Here is a 19,534-nt window from a genome sequence, read left to right as displayed (position 1 = left end):
TAATGGCGTTTGGAAAAGAAACCCGTTTGAAACGTTAACTATCGTCAACACTCCGGTTTGTCTCAGAGTGTTTCTCCCACGCTGTATAACACTCCAGTGTCTGTACTACGTTGTTTCTCTGACCCGTTGATCTGGTGACACATGGCGCCCAGAGCTTTCTGACAGTCTTTCATCCAGGATCTCTAAAATGTCCTGTTTCTTCTTTAAAACTGGCCTCAGCATCGAAGACACGTTTCTCTTTTTGGCTGTCTCCTCCATAGTGTGATTCTGTTGGAATATACAGTAGGTCATTTTATTTTAATTTTAGTGTTAAACACGCTGCCATCTTAATAAAACAGGCTTCTTATACCCTGAGAGAGAGAGAGAGAGAGAGAGAGAGAGAGACAGACAGACACAATAATGGCTTACTTTTTTTTCTAAGACACCCGTGAAAACTGGCTGCTTTTTTTGTGATTCTGTATAGATGTTAATTTTCGTCCTTTAGATGTGATCTTTACAAACAAGGGTTTGACATCAAATGTTTATATCATTAAAATAGCTAATGACGGGGACAGTAATAACGAATAAGAGATATTACGATGATGATAATAGAATATTAGATAATGACAGATTCGAACCTTTATTGTGAAGTAAGAAACGAAAGGGACAATCTCGCCTCAGGGCACAAATGCGCTGAAAATGAGGTGCAAGTCGTCCTCCACGACAGCAGGGGGCGCGGCTGCGTGACGCGCCTGCCGTGGCGTCTCTGCGGCTGAGGATGTGTCACCCGCTGAGGTAAACAACGACAGTTTGAACTGCAGCGTTCAGATTTGTCCGTAGCCACTTCACATTTTATCTAACGAACTTTTACAAACACAGTCGCGCAAGCTTTTGTCGACAGTACTCTGTCACCGGAGGCAACACACTCCGTCGCTTTTTTTGGGGGGGCAAATCTTGCTCGTCGGCGAGCGAAAAGGCTGCAAGTTGGCCGCATAGCGCATCGGCTACCTCGGCTAAGCAGCGGCCAGCGGTCCAGTCCAGGATGTCCTGCTGCCTGCTGGACTTCTGTCGCGTCCAGGAGCTCAGACAAGTCAGGGAGAGTTTGTTTGCCAGTCAGAGAAGCGCTGTGACGGGCGACAGCACAGACCCCGCAGGTAAAGCCCGCACTAAACCAACTGTTGCTATGGTTTCAAGCCTGCTCGTGTTGTTAGCCAGCTAGCTAACCTCTTAGCCAGGTCGGGTAGCGCTGTCAGAAACGTGACTTACAAAGCCTGATAACGGAAGCGTTTGGACAAATTTGTCTTTAAATCCCGGATAAGACAGCCAGCTCGGATGAAGCAGCGGCGAGCTACTATTTATGAAAGTTTGCTATCTCGTTAGCTGATAACTGACCTGTTGGCCAGCTAGCTGCTGAGATTACTTCTCTAACCTCGTCGTGCGTGTTCTAGGAATAATATCAGAGTTTTAACAAGATCTAGCTACGTGTCTGGTCTGGTAGCTCCTATTCAGCAACTTCGCGCTGGAAGAGGTGCCTTCCAGTATCGTTACAGACAGCGAGGGTTTTTCCCGGTTCACCACTATCTCGCCGCTTTCTATTCTGTCCCGTATAAAGTTTTAAAACGCAGAGAAGGCAACAGTGGCTGTGCGCAGCTATAACGTTAATGAAGAGTTTAGCAGTGTGTGAGCGGGAAGAGAGGTGACTGAACTTTACCGAGTGAGTCATCGCGTCCCAGGGCAGTGGTCCGACCTCATTACTTCCTGACGGAGGAAGATGAGGCCTAAGAGAGACCGAGCTTGTGTCTGGGGGCATGGACCGGACTGGTGTCGCAGCCGAGCTTGTGTCTGGGGGCATGGACCGGACTGGTGTCGCAGCCGAGCTTGTGTCTGGGGGCATGGACCGGACTGGTGTCGCAGCCGAGCTTGTGTCTGGGGGCATGGACCGGACTGGTGTCGCAGCCGAGCTTGTGTCTGGGGGCATGGACCGCTGTCACGCTGGACAACTGGGCAGCTCAAAGAAACGGAGCGACAGTGGAAAGCTCGCGGGTTGGAACGTGACACATGGCTCACCCTCCATCATACAGCATTGCTTATTGTATTGCCTCCTGCATCTGTCTCTCTCTTCTTATGTTCTGTTCTAATGCGTTTCCAGTGCCCTTTGGCTCTCACGTCACTGTTTCCATCACCTTGTTTTTTCACATTTTCTTAACAAGCCCCCAACCCTTCTACCCCCCCCCCCCCCATCTGTCATTAGAGAATGAGTTATCCTGGGATAATTCAGACTGGGGCTCATGGGAAACCTCGGACACCAGAGAGGACAGAACCACGGTCTGTTTTCCCGGGTACTTTTTACGTATCTCAGGAAATATTAACGGTTTTTTTTATCAAGTGTATTTGTTACTGCTGCTGAAGTTCAGAGTTGACCCATATTTCCATGAACTAGCCTTCCTTTCCAAAAGCAGACGCATGCATGTCTGCTGTCAGAGTGTCTGCCAAATGACTAAAACAGTAACTAGAACAGTCTGTTATAGTAACAGTCTGTAACAGTCTGTCCACTACACTTATTTTTGGAATTCCAGTATCTGCTTGTATGGATAGGTGAATAATGTCGGAAGTGTCAGCATATCCCTGGTTTTCTGCTTTTTCCGTCTGCTTTGGCATAGTCAATCTCTTAATTTCCCTTCTCATGTCCTTTATGGTGACTCTCACGGTCCCGTCGTTGGTGTGTGTGTGTGTGTGTGTGTGTGTGTGTGCTCCTCTCCCTCTAGGCGGAAGAGGACGTGCAGCTACAGAGTGTCCCATGGCTGCAGGACTGTGTGCTGTCCCTGTCTCCCTGCTCAGACCTCTTGGTCATCGCCCGAGAACACAAAGCCGTCTTTTTGTCTGGTATGCTGGCACACGCGTTCACCCGAACACGCGAGCTATGCAAATCCAGGTTTTTCTGCTGATGGCTGATCGATCACTGTATTGATTGGCAGCTAAATGGCAGACAGATGACTCTGGAAGGGAGGAGATGACGCTGGCTGTTTCCTGGAGTGGAACACTGAGCACTGAGGAAGGGTGAGAGGAGGAGGGAGGGAGGGAGGGCGGGCTGCGAGAGAGAGAGAGAGAGAGAGAGAGAGAGAGAGAGAGAAATCCTAATAAGGGAGAGAAGGAGAGTGTGGGGAGGAGAAGATATGGGACAGGAGAAGGGGGTGAACACTGGTGTAATAAGGAATAATAATGAGGAGGGGAGGAGTGAAAAAGCAGCCTATAAGGGAGAGCGGCTGAGGAGCTGTAGATGGGGAGCAGGAGAGGAGAGAGAAGGCATCGAGGTCAGAGGGGTTAGAGGTTAGAGGTCAGAGGTGGAAGGAGGAGTGAGGGCTGCTGGTGTTGTGGTTTAATGGTTCTGAAGTCATCTTGCTTCCCAACAGAGAGTGTGTGAACAGTGTCGTGTGTATCCCGCTGGCCAGCCAGAAGAGGTGAGACCTCTACTCCGTCACACACACACACACACACATTTATATCACATTTATGTCTTCATTTATATTAAAGACTAAAGTCTGTGTGTGTACATGTGTTTGTGTTTAGGAGTTCCACAGGTCGTCCAGACTGGACCTGTATTGTGGTTGGGTTCAGCTCAGGATATGTTCGCTTCTACACAGAGGTACCGGGGCTTTATTTGACCTGTGACCTCTGACCCCCAGTACTCCTGTACTTTCCTTATGTCTCTCATATATATATATATATATATATATATATATATATGTGTGTGTGTGTGTGTGTGTGTGTGTGTGTGTGTGTGTGTGTGTGTGTGTGTATTTTAGAACGGTGTTCTTCTATTGGCTCAGCTGTTAAATGAAGACCCTGTGCTCAGGCTGAAGTGTCGTACATATGAGATCCCGCGCCATCCTGGTGTCACTGAGCAGGTACGTTCACGCGCAACAATATGTTTGTTCATCCGCAGCAACGCCCATGTTCACACACACACGTGCGTTCACATGTTTGCGTTTTCAGCATTTGGCAGACTCTTTTATTCAGAGCTATCTACATATTTATTATTGTGATGTGACTTATACTTTATTATCCCACAGGGAAATATTTCAGCACACAGAAAAACAATCGTGTGTTCACTTGCACACATCACATGATGTCAGAATTTGAATTGGAAATGGTTCTCAGTCTCTCTAGTTATTTGCCTGCAGTCATTGCAGAGTTCAGCACATTTTTGCAATGCCACTATATACAACCAATAATTATTGCACAATTCAATAACTTTAGTTATCTCACAGTTAGCAGTTACAGTTTGTGGTGATTACACAGCCTGCACAGTGACCACAGTCTCCAGCTTGTGTTTATTGGACAACATGATGGCTAAAAAAAACCTCCTCACTAATCCCACAATTATTGCACAGACTAAATGTTGTTACAGTTCTCAGTATAATCACAGTCTAAAAGAACTGCACAGTTTCCTAGACCTAGTTATTTAAATGTTTTACTGAAGCAGGCACAAACAAAATTTTAAAATGATGTTATTTTTCACCTTGGCACTCTTTGTCTTCTGCCGGATGGCAGGACACAGTATGACCGTGTCTGTGCTCCCTGGGAATCAAACCTATTGCTGGCATTTCTCACTCACTCACTCAGTCCTACCATCTGTGATGTGAGAGCCTCCTCCAAGAAAGCATAACTGCCATAATAACTCCTCCCCCTCAACCCCCGACCACCCAATCTGGGCGTGTGCTTGCCAGCGTAGGCGGGGCTAGTGCGCCCCTCCAGCGGCAGTCTTAACAGTTGAGGTATGTGGGAGGAAGTGAGCGCTAGCCTCCCCCATCCCAGGTCGCTGGGGTCGTGTGACGGGAGGACTTAGCTAGTGTGTGAGAATGGAGACGGCTAACACTGGGAGACAACCAGGGTAAAAATTTAAAACAACAAAACTTTTAAAAAAATGTCAGATGTTCATATGATCCCTTCAAAACATGTGCGCGCACGCACACACACACACACACACACACACACACACACACACACACACACACACACACACACACACACACATATCACAATCTCTGATCTGGTATATACATGTGCAAATACAGAGTAACTGTTACTGTCTCCCGACCTCCTTCACTGTGTATGCGTGACTGGTTCTGAGGACCTGATTGGCTAACATGTCTCCCTCTGACAGCACGAAGAGCTAAGTATCCTGTACCCGTCAGCCCTGGTCACCATCGATGGATTCAGCCTCTTTCAGTCTCTGCGCGCTTGCAGAAATCAGGTCGCTCGAGGTGGGCGTGCATGCGTGCGTGCGTGCGTAATATAACCTTTACTTTCTGCCCTGTCCTCATTCCTCTGCCTTCTCTCCTCACTGTAGCTGCAGCAGCAGGAAGTGATGTCGTGCAGCCTCCTCCGCTGGCCTATAAGAAGTGGGGCCTGCAGGATGTGGACAGCATCATAGACCACAGCAGTGTGGGTGAGTGTGGAGGGCGTGAGATCAGAGGGGACGTGGGTGCGCCTATACCTGAACAAACGTAACGAGCTGTTTCAGGAGAACATTTCAAGATGGTTGTTTCTGTAGTTCTCAATAAACATCATCTGTAGTATAGTTCAAGTTCAAGTTCAAGTTCAAGTTCGGTTTATTCGTCACATACATAGTCATACACAGTATAACTTGCAGTGAAATGGTGGAGAGTGCTCTGTCCAAACTGAGGAAAGGAAACAGGGGTGCATAGAGAAAAATGTATATATGCAAGATAAATATATATATTCTATGTATGTACAAAATATATTAACAATGTATGTACAATATATGTATATTATGATTATATACACAATGTACAATGTATATGGTTGGGTATATATGTACACAATCTACAGAATGTACAGATCCATTTTGTATAATAACATATCTACAGTTGTTGTGTAACAAGGCAATTGAGTATAAATCTATATATACAGATGTACAAATATACAGTTATGTTACATGGTGGTGGTGGTCCCCACAGTTTATCAGTTTCCCTGATTCAGGGCCCGAATGGCCTGTGGGAAGAAGCTCCTCTTCAGCCTCTCTGTCTTGGTCTTCAGGGAGCGGAAGCGCCTCCCTGACCTCAACAGAGAGAAGAGCCTATTGTTGGGATGGGTGGGGTCCTTCACAATTCTCCTGGCCTTGGTCTGGCACCGCCTGTAGTAGATGGTCTGCAGGTCAGGAAGTTCCGTGTGAGTGATGCGCTCTGCTGAACGCACTACCCTTTGGAGTGCTTGTCTGTCCTGCTTGGTGCTATTCCCAAACCAGACTGTGTTCCCCGTGAGGATGCTCTCGATAGTGCAGGTGTAGAAGTTCCGCAGTACTTTGGAGGGCAGTCTGAAGTCTCTTAGGCGTCTGAGGTGGTAAAGACGCTGACGAGCCTTCTTTGCCAGGGAGTTGGTATGGCGGGACCAGGACAGGTCCTGCGAGATGTGAACTCCAAGGTACCTGAAACTATCTACTCTCTCCACCGTGGTTCCACTGATCCTCACAGGTTGGTAGTGCCGCTCCTGCTTCTTGCTGCAATCCACGATCAGCTCCTTTGTCTTACTGACGTTTAGGAGGAGATTATTTTCCTGGCACCAGCTTTCCAGGTGTTTAATCTCCTCCAGGTAGGCCCTCTCGTCGTTGTCCGAGATCAGACCCATGACAACGGTGTTGTCAGCAAACTTGACAATGATGGCGGAGCTGGAAGTGGCTGTGCAGTCGTAGGTGTACAGTGAGTAGAGCAGGGGGCTTAGGACACAACCCTGAGGAGCTCCAGTGCTGAGGGTGGGGGTGGATGAGGCACAGTTGCCCACCCGTACTGATTGTGGTCTGTCTGTTAGGAAGTTGGTGATCCAGTCACACAGGGATGTATGCAGTCCTAGATCCCCCAACTTAGTAGTGAGTAGGGAGGGGATGATAGTGTTAAATGCTGAACTGTAGTCGACAAATAGCATTTTAACATCATTTCCCCTCCCTTCGTCCAGGTGAGTCAGTGTAGTGTGGAGCAGATGTGCAATTGCATCGTCAGTGGAGCGGTTGTGGCGGTATGCAAAGTGCAGTGGGTCCATGGAGGCTGGCAGTGAAGATGTGATGAAGTCTCTGACTAGCTTTTCAAAGCACTTCATCACGACTGATGTGAGGGCGACAGGGCGCGCTAGTTTGAATGTTGTCATTTAAATGTTCTAGTTTTAAGCTGTTTGAAGGGTCTGTTCATGAATGAATATTCCAGTGTTTCTTGTTTCTAGACAAAGGGGTAGAAAAAGACTTGAATTTGAGTTATTAATAATTAAGAATAACATTAAAAAAGAAAGGGAATTGTGCTCACTGTTCTGTTCATTCTCCCCCTCAGGCGTCATACCGCTGAGTGTATTTGATCAGATGAAGAACGCCTCTGTCCTGGGGGGGTTCCACGCCTCTGTGAAGGGCAGCCCCCCTGCTATGAGTCAGTACATCACAGTGGGTGGAGGCCCTTTCACTGGCTTCTACTACGCTGTCGAGGTACCCGAGTCTGGAGTTGTGTTTGTGTGTGTGTGTGTGTGTGTATACAGTATTTCTACTGTAGTAGACAGCAGGGTTGCTGTGGTGGTGTCTGTCTCTCTGTTGTATGTTTGATGGCAGATTTTTCATCATCACATCATATAAAAAACTCATATGTCTGAAAATGGAGCTTTCCAAGAGAACTGAAATAATGCGATGATGTCAACATCTGTCATTAGACCTGGAACGTTATATAGCAGGTCATGACTATTGGTCCCCTGCCCATGAAAGGTACCCACAGTATGAAGGGCAGTTGATGTTAAACATTAAACACTGACAAAAAAGCCTTAGCTGGATTTTCAGTGAGAGTGGTGACATATTCCACAATGCATCAGTTCTGTCCTGACTGAATCCAGATGTTTCATTGTGCTCATCTGAGGATGTGTGCTTGGTCTTTGTCTCTCAGGGCAGTTCACAGCCTCTTCTGTCTCATGTGGCGCTAGCTGTAGCCAGCAAACTAACTTCAGCCCTGTTCAATGCTGCCAGGTAAGTGTGTGAATGCGTGCATATTTTTAATCTCTGCATGTGTGTCTACATCCGTGTTATCCCACCTGGCAACACTCTGGTCTCTTATTTAATTTCTTTGAGCTCAGAGTTCATCAGCGCTGCACACCAGCACGGTCTGATCGAAACTCTCTCCGCCATCATCGCACAACCTGCCTTCTGACTTTACTTCTCCAGCTCCTGCCCTCGTTTCCGGTTCAGTGGGACTGGTGGAGCAGTGTCGTGAAACGTTAAAAGGTGTCAAATAAACCACTATGTTGATGGAATCTCTCTGTTGCCCTGACAGTGGATGGCTGGGGTGGAAGAAGAATGAGGAAGAACCAGGTCAGAAACACAAGCCTAAGGTGGAGCCGGCTACGCCCCTTCCTGTTAGGTGAGTCCATATAAGGTCTGGTCTTCTCCCTCGTGCTCATTGCTCAGGGAACTGCCTCCTGTCCCGCCTTCAGCGCAAAGAAAAAGAGACACTTTGGTTCAGAGCTACAGTAAAAAAAAAAGCAAAAAAAAAGAAGCTAAAACTACGACAATCTGTAAGGCTGAATGGGTCTGTTCTGTCTGTTCCATGCAGGTTTGGGCTCCCTGATTCCCGTCGTCATGGTGAGTCCATCTGTCTGTCACCATGCTACAGCATGGCGGGTGTGACGGATGACTTCGGCAGAGTGACGCTGCTGGATGTGGCGCGTGGGATTGCCATCCGCATGTGGAAGGGTGAGAGGGGGAGAGAGGGAGAGAGGGAGAGGTGGAAGGGACAGAGAGAGAGAGAGGCAGAGGGAAAGAAGTGCCGTATATTTTTTTAGATGAATTGTGAATGAGTACATTTGTATGTTGTCATGTTGGGGAATCAGTTTAATCCCGTGTTTGTGTGTGTGTGCGTGTTCGTGTGTGTGTGTGTGCGCTCGCACATGTGCCTGTTTGTATGTGTGTGTGTGTGTGTGTGTGTGTGTGTGCGTGTATGTGTGTATGTAGGTTACCGTGACGCCCAGCTGGGCTGGGTGCAGGTGTTTGAGGCTAACACAGATAGAGACATGGCCTCCTCCCCCTCCATGCCACGACGACACGCACACTTCCTGGTCATTTATGCCCCGCGCAGGGGCATCTTGGAGGTCTGGGGCACTCAGCATGGCCCCAGGGTGGGGGCATTCACCGTGGGCAAACACTGCAGGTACACACACACACACACACACACACACACACACACATTCTTTACTCTCTAATGGTGTTCAGCATTAAATGACTCTATATGGCATCATACATTTGATTCCACACACCTGCATGCAAACTGCTCACACACACTCCTGCTCACGCTCTCTCTCTCTCTCTCTCTCTCTTTCTCTCTTTCCTGTCTGTCTGTCTGTCTGTCTGTCAGGCTGCTGTATCCAGGTTACAGGTTAATGGGGGTGAACAGTGTAACCAGTCACGCATGGCACTCACACACACAGCAGGTGTGTCTGTTCGACCCAACAACTGGAGTGATACGATCCATAACTGTACCATTTCACCTGGCCCTCAGGTACAAACACACACACACACACACACACACACACACACACACACACACACAGCTCAGGTGTGTCTCTTCGTCTGACTGTCATGCCCCTCCCCTGTCTTGTTCAGTGATAAGAAGAGTGAGCGGGCCAGAGACTTGCACCTGCTGAAGAGGCTGAGTTCTGTCCTGAGGAGCAGAGAGCTCGACCCAAGTGAGGCTCAAATGCCCTGCCCCCACCCACCTGGGGGCGGAGTCTCAGCCCAGTAAAGATGTCTAAGGGTTTCCACCCAACTAAAAGCAATTGTATGTGTGTTCAGTTGCTTTATCTTGATCTCTCAACTGTGATTGATAGCTTTTCTAGAGAGTGAGGCCCAGAGCGTTCTGCTGGAAATCAAACACCCTGCCATTAAAAAACAGGTCAGACGCAAACACACAGACACGCAAAGAGCGCTTACTAATGTTATAACACATATATGTTAGATCTGCCTCTTAACCAGGATGTTGAAGCATTCCTTGGGTTTTATTGACAGGCCTTGGAGTCTCTTTTGACCAATAAGAATGCTCCAGTTTCATGCCTGACCAACATTATAAGAATGTTATTGGCCAGCCTGAAAGAACAAGGTAGAGGTCATTTGTGTTTAATGTACAAAGTGTCTTTAATGTGTTGTTGAATTTGGAAAAACATTTTCAATCATTAACTCTCTGGTGTGCGTGTGTGTGCGTGTTTCAGATCCAGAGGCAGTAGATGAGTTATTGCTACAGTTGTGTTCATCTCAGCTCAAACTACTACAACTCTACACTGATGTTCAGTTACTGCACTCTCCTGATAACTCCCCTACAGACTCTGATTCTGTGAGTCTCACACAAACACACGTATGGTGGGTGTAAGTAGTGTGAGTGTCATTGGTTGCGTTCCTCCTGGTTCTCCTGTTCTCCTCCACGGTGCAGGTTAAACTGACACCAGGTATTTCGGTCAGCGGCAGCATCTCCAGTTTTTTTTTGGTTTTATTTATTTCTTTATGTAGTCTTCACCTGGTCTGTATACCCATTCTTCTGCCCATCTGTTGAGCACCTGTCGGGGCAGGGCTGGCCATAAAGCGCCCTGTGGAGTAGTCTGTTGTGTTCAGGGGCCCAACCAGCAGCGTTGGTGCAGGGGACATGCTTCGGTGTGCAGGTGGAGATCCTGCAGTCATCAGACAGAACACCGCACAGACGTTTAAACATCAGAACTATGGCAAGAGTTTTAGGGGGGGATCCTGAAAGCTGGCGTGAGGTGGCGTGTTCCAGGGAGACACTCCCACTGTTACTCCACACAGCTCTGCCCTGCTTTAGGCACACACCTCCACAGTCAGGACAGCCTGTAGGTGAGCACACGAAGACCTGACAGGCTGATGCCATGTAAAGAATGCCCTGTTCACACTTGCGTTAGTATGCGTCTTGGGTGAGCCAATCACAAGAGAACTAAAAGACATGTAAATTTATGTAAATGTATAATTTTCTAGCACTACTGCATCTTAAATTTCTTTGCAGTGCTGCACAATGAAAATAAAGCGCTCTAGTCTAGTCTCCTCTAGTCTAATATAGTCAAGTGTAACCTAATCTAGTCTAGTCTTGCGATCTTGGGAGAAGTGTGTTCCTGGTTGCAAACCCGACCCCATGAAGATGTCCCGTGACAAGGTGACCATACCACAAGAACGATAATCTTATTACTTCCTCCTTCAGGGGGCTTCACCAAGGAGACTGGTCTCACTCAGAGCAGACTGGTCTCACTGTGTGGCCTGTAACCTCTGGGTCAACTGCCACATGTCTCTTCACGTTAGTCTGAAGGCGCAGGGCACCTGATCTCCCCTACTGAGACAGAATTTGAGCACACACACACACACACACACACACACACACACACACACTGGGATTCCTTCAAACAGCCAGCTCTGCCATTTAGCCCTCCTCAAGCTTCTCTCCACACGCCCACAGCTTTCTGTTCCTGGCATTGAAGACGACCTGACTCAAGTCAGACCAATCCTGCAGCGTTATGCAGAGGTGAACTCCCGCCCTTCCGTCTCATTCGCTGAGGACTCGGGTGGGCCGCTGCCAGTCAGAGCCTTTCTGTCCCAGCTGGTGTGTGAGGACGGAGAGCTGCGTGTTGTCAGAGGCCCCGACACAGACTGGACACAGCTAGGTCTGGGAATAACGCTCACATTCACTCACTTACTGTGTTTGTTTGTGTAAATGTAAATAGTAGTAACAATAATAATGTGGTCTTTAAAGTTGTACTTTTATATGAACTTCCATGTTCATGAAAGTATCTGTTTTACATGCTGAGCCCTATAAGTAACATTTGTGGTTTCAGAAAACTGGCTTTGAATAAAAGTGCAGACTATTATTTTAGATCTTAAGTGTATTTATATTTAAGCTAATTATTGATAAATAAGAAAGTATTAGTACTGATGAAAATGATTAGGTGAATGTACCTCTGTGCGTGTGTGTGTGTGCGCATGTGTGTCTCTCTCGTATGTGTATATATATATATATCACATATCACACACACACTACAGGTAGCTTTCTGTTTTGGGGTTGCCTCTCTGGTCAGAGTCCACTGGAGCGGGTGTGTGAGACGCTACAGCAGAGTGGCATAAGCCCACAACAACTACTGGTGAGGAGAGATGGAGTGAGAGAGAGAGTGAGATGGAGTGAGAGAGAGAGCGAGGTGTGGTTGGTGGTGTGGCTCCTGACCTGGAGGTCTGACTGACTCATTCTCATTTGCAGTCTTTGCTGCTGACTGTGTGGCTGAACAGAGAGAAGGAGATTCTCAAGAACGCTGCTGCCACCAGGAACCTACACACCCTCCTCAACACACTTACGTCTATGAAAGGTGTGTGTGTGTGTGTGTGTGTGTGTGGTCTGAGGGATATTTTGATTCACAATTTTGAAACTTCCCCTTGACTCCCCCTTCTTCTTTGCGTGCGTGTGTTAGGTGCTGTGGATGAATCCTGGGACGTGCAGTGTGTCTCCCCCTGGTGGCAGCAGGTACGTGTTGCGTGTGTTCAGTCAGAGAGTGCTGGCGCCGCCCTGCTGGCTGCCCTCGTGGCCCATCTTGTTGCCAAGAGCTCCATCACAAGCCTGGCTGAGAGCAAGGTATTGTGTGTGTGTGTGTGTGTGTGTGTGTGTGTGTGTGTGTGTGTGTGTGGAGGTCTAGCTGAATTGAGTATGTTGATTCAAGAAGAAGAAGGATGATTGTGTCAGTTCTCTGGTTTCTCAGTTTATAATTGCAGCTGGAGTTATTTTTCTGCTCATGCATGTGTGCGTGGATGTGGATGTGTGCATGTGTGTTTGCGCGCGCGTGTGCATAACTCTCTGTAGTTCCAGGCAGACTGGGAGTGTGTGTCGCTGGAGTTGGAGCAGTGGGTGGTGTGTGTGAGACAGCTGGAGGACGTGTTGGCACTGCAGACCCTGCTGAGTCTGCCGTCCCCGCAGGGATCACCAGGGGGCGCCACTCAGCGCTGCTCAGTCAAAGCCCTGCTGGAGAGTGGCAGAGGTACTGCAGTTTCTGGGCTTGCTCTGAGATAGCATGGCACAGTTGCACACGTTTAAATCCTCACTTCCTTCCTTTTTCTCTCTCTCTCTCTCTCTCTCTCTCTCTCTCTCTCTCTCTCTCTCTCTCTCTCTCCACCAGGAGGGTTGGCAGACAGAGTTGCAAAACTTATCTTCAGGCAAGATGTTGCCCCCAGAACACTGCAGGCTATGGTTGAGTGGAAGGGTGACGGGCAGAGCTCAGACCAGCCAGTGGAAGAGCCGTTGCAGCAGAGGAAGGGAGGGTGGGGCGATTTACAAAGACTACAGGGTAATTAGGGTTGGAGAGCAGCCCGAGAAATGTGTTACTACTGTTTGTGTGTGTGTGTGAGACCGTTCCTCTTTTAACCTGTGTTTGTGTGTGTGCGCGCAGAAGCACTGATGTGTGTGTGCGAGCGTTTCCCCAGTTCTCTCTCGGCAGACATGATGTGGGCGCACTGTTGTTGGGAGTACGTGGTACAGTGGAACAAGGACCCTGAGGCAAGCCTCCAAACTCTGACACCACAGTCAAACCCAGCAAGATCTGCCCTAATGCCCCATTGAGCTCATCTACCTCCATTCTTCATTAATCCTCCTTAAACACTTCTGCTAGTTCACTAAATTTACAAAGGCTTTGATTATTCAGTACAGATAATTAAGTCTCTTCCCCCCCCCCCCCCCCCATAGATGTGTCGGAATCTGGAGTGGTCTGTCGAGTATCTGAAGATGATCTCTAGTCCTCATATTCAGTTAGGTGGGCCATTTTGACTGAACAAAACCCAAACCAAAGTCTCTTGCTGGAATGAAATTTCATATAGTTTAATCATTGCATTTTGCTATTGTTGTTCCCCTGCCCCTGCTTCTCTGTCTCTCTGTTTCTCTCTCTCTCTCTCTCAGGAATCTCCTCTATGATGTGGAACACCTTTATAGTGAAACGCTTCTCTGCCACTGCCTTCTTAATGGAAAAGGTGCCAGCGTGTATCTGTGTATTTAGGTATCCGCCACAAGCGATCTTTCACATAACTTTACAAGGGTCTCGTGTGTGTGTGTGTGTGTGTGTGTGTGTGTGTGTGTGTGTGTGTGTGTGTGTGTCTCAATAGGTAGGGAAAGCTCCCAAAGACAGACTCTGCAGAAGGGTGAGTGTTCACTCTGAACCTGGATTCAAGTGTAATGCTTAGAAGAGTGTTTAAACTGGCCTTCTTAGACATGTTTGCGTGTGTGTGTGTGTAGGACGTGGGCATGGGTGATGCAGCTATGACCAGTTTCCTGGGCTCCTGTGTGCTGCTCCTCCAGGCGCTGATGGAGGTCTCTTCTTCTATTCCCTCTTTTGCTTTTTTCTCCAAAGTAAGAGCTGAACAGTTGTAGGATGCACACGCCCTGCCGCGTTTACCCAGACCCTCTCGCGCACCCTGCTGCGTTCGCCACTCACCCCGGACCCTCTCGCGCGCCCTGCTGCGTTCGCCACTCACCCCGGACCCTCTCGCGCGCCCTGCTGCGTTCGCCACTCACCCCGGACCCTCTCGCGCGCCCTGCTGCGTTCGCCACTCACCCCGGACCCTCTCGCGCGCCCTGCTGCGTTCGCCACTCACCCCGGACCCTCTCGCGCGCCCTGCTGCGTTCGCCACTCACCCCGGACCCTCTCGCGCGCCCTGCTGCGTTCGCCACTCACCCCGGACCCTCTCGCGCGCCCTGCTGCGTTTATCCAGCCTAATTTTTGCTGTACTTTGAAGCCCGCTTAAAAAAATAAAAATGAAAAACTCTCTTGCATGGCCAATCAAAAGCTGGTTAGTATGTTATTTGAAATGTCAGTAAAAGTTTATTGAACAAGAGTCGGATTGCTTTGTGTCTGTGCGTGTGTTGCAGTCTGACTCGGGCGTGGAGGAGGTGTGTGTGCCACAGGTGTGTGTGGAGGAGGTGTGGGGGGCGGTGGAGGGTCCAGCCTCTCTCGTGGAGCTGGCTCTCCAGCACAGGGCAGTGCACTATCCCCTGATCCAGCACCACTGCCTGCTGGCCTCACTCCTGCACGCTGCCATGACCTTCTCCCTGCGTGTCAAACCACTCAGCCTGTTCGACAGCAAGGTACCACCGCCCAGCAGGACACGTCACCTCAACGTTACTACCATACCTGGATATAATACTGCAGAATGATAAAACACTGACGAGTGTTTGTGTGATATGATAGTTCAGCCCTAACACACACACACACACACACACTTGCATAAAGATGACTGTTGCTGTGTTTCATCCCCTGCAGGGGAAGAACGCATTCTTCAGGGACCTGAGCACTATCCAACTACTGCCCAGTGGAGACATGGACCCTGGCCTGGTGGCACTGAGACAGGAGGTCCACACACACACACACACACACACCCCTCCCACCTTACTGAACATATACATGGACCCTGGCCTGGTGGCACTGAGACAGGAGGTCCACACACCCACCACCACACACACACACACACACACACACACACACACACACACACACACACACACACACACACACACACACACACACACACACATCCCTCCCACCTTACTGAACATATACATGGACCCTGGCCTGGTGGCACTGAGACAGGAGGTCCACACACCCACCCACCCACACACACACACACACACACACACACACACACACACACACACACATCCCTCCCACCTTACTGAACATATACATGGACCCTGGCCTGGTGGCACTCAGACAGGAGGTCCACACACCCACACACACACACACACACACACACACACACACACACATCCCTCCCACCTTACTGAACATATACATGGACCCTGGCCTGGTGGCACTCAGACAGGAGGTCCACACACCCACACACACACACACACACACACACACACACACACACACATCCCTCCCACCTTACTGAACATATACATGGACCCTGGCCTGGTGGCACTCAGACAGGAGGTCCACACACCCACACACACACACACACACACACACACACCCACATCCCTCCCACCTTACTGAACATATACATGGACCCTGGCCTGGTGGCACTGAGACAGGAGGTCCACACACCCACACACACACACACCCACATCCCTCCCACCTTACTGAACATATACATGGACCCTGGCCTGGTGGCACTGAGACAGGAGGTCCACACACCCACACACACACACACACACACACACACACACACACACACATCCCTCCCACCTTACTGAACATATACATGGACCCTGGCCTGGTGGCACTGAGACAGGAGGTACACACACACCCACACATACACACACACACACACACACACGCACGCACACACACACCTTGCTCCTGCACTACACTACACTAGCTTACTCCTGTCACCTGCTCTGTATCTCATTAAGCTTTACTGTTGGGACCACATGCAGTAACAGTTCAGTTATAATAAATACTAATAATATATGTTAATATATAATATGTTATAGTACAATAAAGCAATATATATAATAATATGTAAAATAGAAATATATAATAGTATAACTATATATAATATGTTATAATAAATTATATAAGAATTCTGTTCTAATCCCTCTCTAGTTTTTGATGTCTGTGTTGACTGGCTGGGTGAAGTCTCTGGATGACGTGGAGGGGCGTGGCCCCCTAGATGAATGCCATGAGGGGGCGTGGCCTGTGATGTGTTTGGAGGTGGCCTCTGTCCTGCAGGTCAATGCTGATGTACTGCGGAGACACTTGGTCTGTGAGCTCTACAACCAGGGCCTGGACCTGCGTGCAGAGGAGGTGAAAACACACACACATGTGCATGCATGCGCACACAAATGTATATACTCACTATACATTTATACACTAGAAAAAGTGTACACATTGTACATTGTATGTACACTGTCAGAAATGTCAGTTTGTTTGGATAAAAGCATCAGATATATGGCATAAATGTAAAAACACAGGACACGGCTTGGACCTGAACTACTTGAAGGTCACAAAGTGGACCTGAATGTTTATGATGCATTTTAATATCTAAAACAAGACTCATTCTCTCCTCCGCCTCTACCCCTCCTCTGTGTGTGCCTGCGTGTGCGTGTGCCTGCGTGTGCGTATCTCAGGCTGTGTTGGAGGTGGAGGATAAGGAGGTGCTGGGCTCTCAGCTCTTGGTTCTGATTGGTCAGAGACTGGCCTTCTCTCTGCTGCATTCCCAAACCCAGACCAAAGTCACCATGGAGCTCCTTGCCAGACTGCCCCCAACCCTCTGCACCTGGCTCAAAGCTATGGTACACACACACACACACACACACACACACACACACACACACACACACACACACAAAACCAGATGAGGCCCAGATGTACTCTGATGGGGTAATGGAGGTATTGGCTAAACTTAAATCGGTAAAGTGTTTCCTATGACAGCATTCCTAATGACAGAATTAGTGATGCTTGGTCCATCTGATATATTACTTGCCAAATAAGGAACATTTTGTTTACCCTTATTAAAACATATTGGAATTTTGGCTGATAATAATTGGCACAGGATGGAGTGAGAAATACTTCCACACAGCTGACATTCACTAACTCACTAATGCTGAACAGGACAATAAACTAAAATCTACTTTAACATGGTTGTTTTCTTCAGTTATGTAGTTATTAGAACTCCTAAAACACGTTTCTCACGTTGCTTGTAAACAATGTTTGCTTGAGCCAGTTGAAGCCACAGTACACATGATCAGGACGGTACCACTGGTACCTCGTCTGAGCTAAGAAAAACCCTCTCTCTTTTTGTGTGTGTGTGTGTGTGTGTGTGTGTGTGTGTGTGTGTGTGTGTGTGTGTGTGTGTGTGTGTGTGTGTGTGTGTGTGTGTGTGTGTGTAGGACCCCAGTGACCTGCGGTGTCCCTGTGTGTCGCTCCAGAAGACCAGCAAACTGGTGAGCCGCGTGATCGAGATCCTCCCAGAGAACCACGCCCAGTACAGCCTGGCTCTCCACCTGCTGGAGACAGTGGACTCACTGCAGGACGAGTGAGGGGCAGGGTGTGACAGAGTGGGGTATGTGTAGGAAAGAGTGAGATGTGGGGAGAATGAGTGAAAGATGGCGACTGAGAGTGGCCACTTTCTAAGCACAGGTGTTGCGGGACAGGCTCATGTTCTCATGTTCACGTCTCCTTTTTGGCTTTTCCATTCAGCATTAATCATTAATATAAAAATCTGAACCATCCATGGCCGCAGATAGGCCAAATGGGGAAAATGTGTAAGAAACATTTCAGTAGTGCAGTTTCACACACGTGGACGCAGTCGAAACGATTTAGTATCAAAAAGCAGGAGCACATGTCTGGTGAGGGGATGGGTGAGAGACAGACGCCATTGTTGTATTTCTATAATTATGGACAGCATACGGAGGGACATCTGAAAGGGCAAAGCTAAAATCGCTCTGCTGTCTCTACGTGCAGTACTTTAGCATATACAGTAGGCGTTATGAGCATAGCATGACCAAAACCACACGGACTTGGGCTCATTTAAGATGAGACTTACACAGCGACATGTATGAAGTCTGTGATTAATTTGTTTCGTTTCACAGGCGGAGAGGCTTCGCTTTCTGTTCTGGTGTATCACTGCCCTTGCCATCTGGAAATGATTTTGTATCATATATATATATATATATTTTCCCTCTTGCTTGTATTTCTTTTCAAGGTTATGGTTTATCCTTGTCTGTAATGCCAGCGCGTTTGGACTGTCTGCCATGGGAAAGCTCCTCTTCCTGTTGAGAGGGATTCTGTCTCTGTGATAACATTTGACACTGTGCTAATACGAGTGTCGGCACAGGTCCCCTCACCTGTCTGTCCTGTCCAGCGTTCTTCTTTTTCATTGTCTTTTGCTCTGTCAGAGGACTAGCGTCTGTTATCATAAACGAGAAATGCAATGAAATGTGCCTTTTGTGGTTTGTGTTGAACTCTGCTCTGACTGAGACAGGACAGGACCAGGTTTAGACCATGCAGGGTCTCAGTGGTGAAGGTACTGGACTAGTAATCAGTTCATGTCCCACCACCGCCAGGTCCCTGCACAAGACCCTTAACCCTCAATTACTTATGTTCAGTCAGATGGTTTGTATATCAAATCAGTGGGCCTCTGCTTAAAATGTGCCACTTTACAACTAGGCCGAGTTTTACAAATTTAGGCGAACTGTTCATATACAAACGATTTTCATGCTTAAAACCTTTACTACAATGTCATGGAAAAGGTGTGACTAAAGTGGAGGGTGAAGGGGAGGGTTATGTTTCAACTCGATGAACCCTAAAGTTTAAATATGCCTTTTATTCAATGTGGTTGGTGTATAGGGAAAAGCAGTTAGACAGTACAGCACCTGTTGTGGAGGTAAAGCCAGTACAACCAAGAACAGTAAAATAATCTTCACCTTTCTTCATACACACACAGGCCTTACAGGCAGCCCTTCCTTTTGGCTTTAGAAAGAATGAAAAATTAACAGTTGGCAGTTGTCCCCTCACTGTTACTCTCACTTATTTACACACACACGTACATCCTGCC

At 48.2% G+C, this 19,534-nt stretch overlaps 2 protein-coding genes across 6 annotated transcripts in view; one reads left to right on the top strand and one right to left on the bottom strand.

Moving 5' to 3' along the window:
- The first annotated feature begins 787 nt into the window (after window positions 1-787).
- On the top strand, window positions 788-18,916 carry rab3gap2 (RAB3 GTPase activating protein subunit 2 (non-catalytic)). Of its 2 annotated transcripts, none has more exons than XM_027028782.3 (35): window positions 788-1,133; window positions 2,231-2,304; window positions 2,745-2,862; window positions 2,955-3,036; window positions 3,390-3,437; window positions 3,547-3,622; window positions 3,783-3,884; window positions 5,144-5,243; window positions 5,330-5,428; window positions 7,317-7,465; window positions 7,911-7,990; window positions 8,295-8,381; window positions 8,574-8,713; window positions 8,972-9,167; window positions 9,372-9,515; window positions 9,620-9,702; window positions 9,844-9,908; window positions 10,022-10,112; window positions 10,222-10,343; window positions 11,466-11,670; window positions 12,047-12,144; window positions 12,258-12,363; window positions 12,466-12,626; window positions 12,852-13,026; window positions 13,165-13,332; window positions 13,435-13,541; window positions 13,728-13,794; window positions 13,938-14,008; window positions 14,141-14,176; window positions 14,271-14,345; window positions 14,904-15,119; window positions 15,295-15,384; window positions 16,582-16,782; window positions 17,106-17,270; window positions 17,868-18,916. In XM_027028782.3, the coding sequence occupies exons 1-35, from the start codon at window positions 1,022-1,024 to the stop codon at window positions 18,015-18,017; spliced, it is 4,059 nt and encodes a 1,352-aa protein (XP_026884583.3). In that variant the 5' UTR covers window positions 788-1,021; the 3' UTR covers window positions 18,018-18,916. The 2 variants fall into 2 exon arrangements, with proteins under 2 accessions (XP_026884583.3, XP_026884582.3); XM_027028781.3 differs by having other exon boundaries at window positions 14,271-14,384.
- Window positions 18,917-19,283: 367 nt separating this feature from the next.
- The window catches only part of iars2 (isoleucyl-tRNA synthetase 2, mitochondrial), a 21,060-nt gene continuing 20,809 nt past the window's right edge, over window positions 19,284-19,534 (bottom strand). For all 4 annotated transcript variants that reach the window (XM_081722028.1, XM_081722029.1, XM_081722030.1 and 1 more), the window contains exon 23: window positions 19,284-19,534. This exon is cut by the window's right edge and continues 488 nt beyond it. The gene's annotated coding sequence lies outside the window, so the exon portion shown is untranslated.

Source organism: Electrophorus electricus, chromosome 10 (genome assembly GCF_041902795.1).
Source record: "Electrophorus electricus isolate QZ-2024a chromosome 10, ASM4190279v1, whole genome shotgun sequence".
Taxonomy (NCBI): Eukaryota; Metazoa; Chordata; class Actinopteri; order Gymnotiformes; family Gymnotidae; genus Electrophorus; species Electrophorus electricus.
The sequence above is the reverse complement of the archived record's forward strand: the minus strand, read 5'-3'. Positions and strand labels throughout refer to the sequence as shown.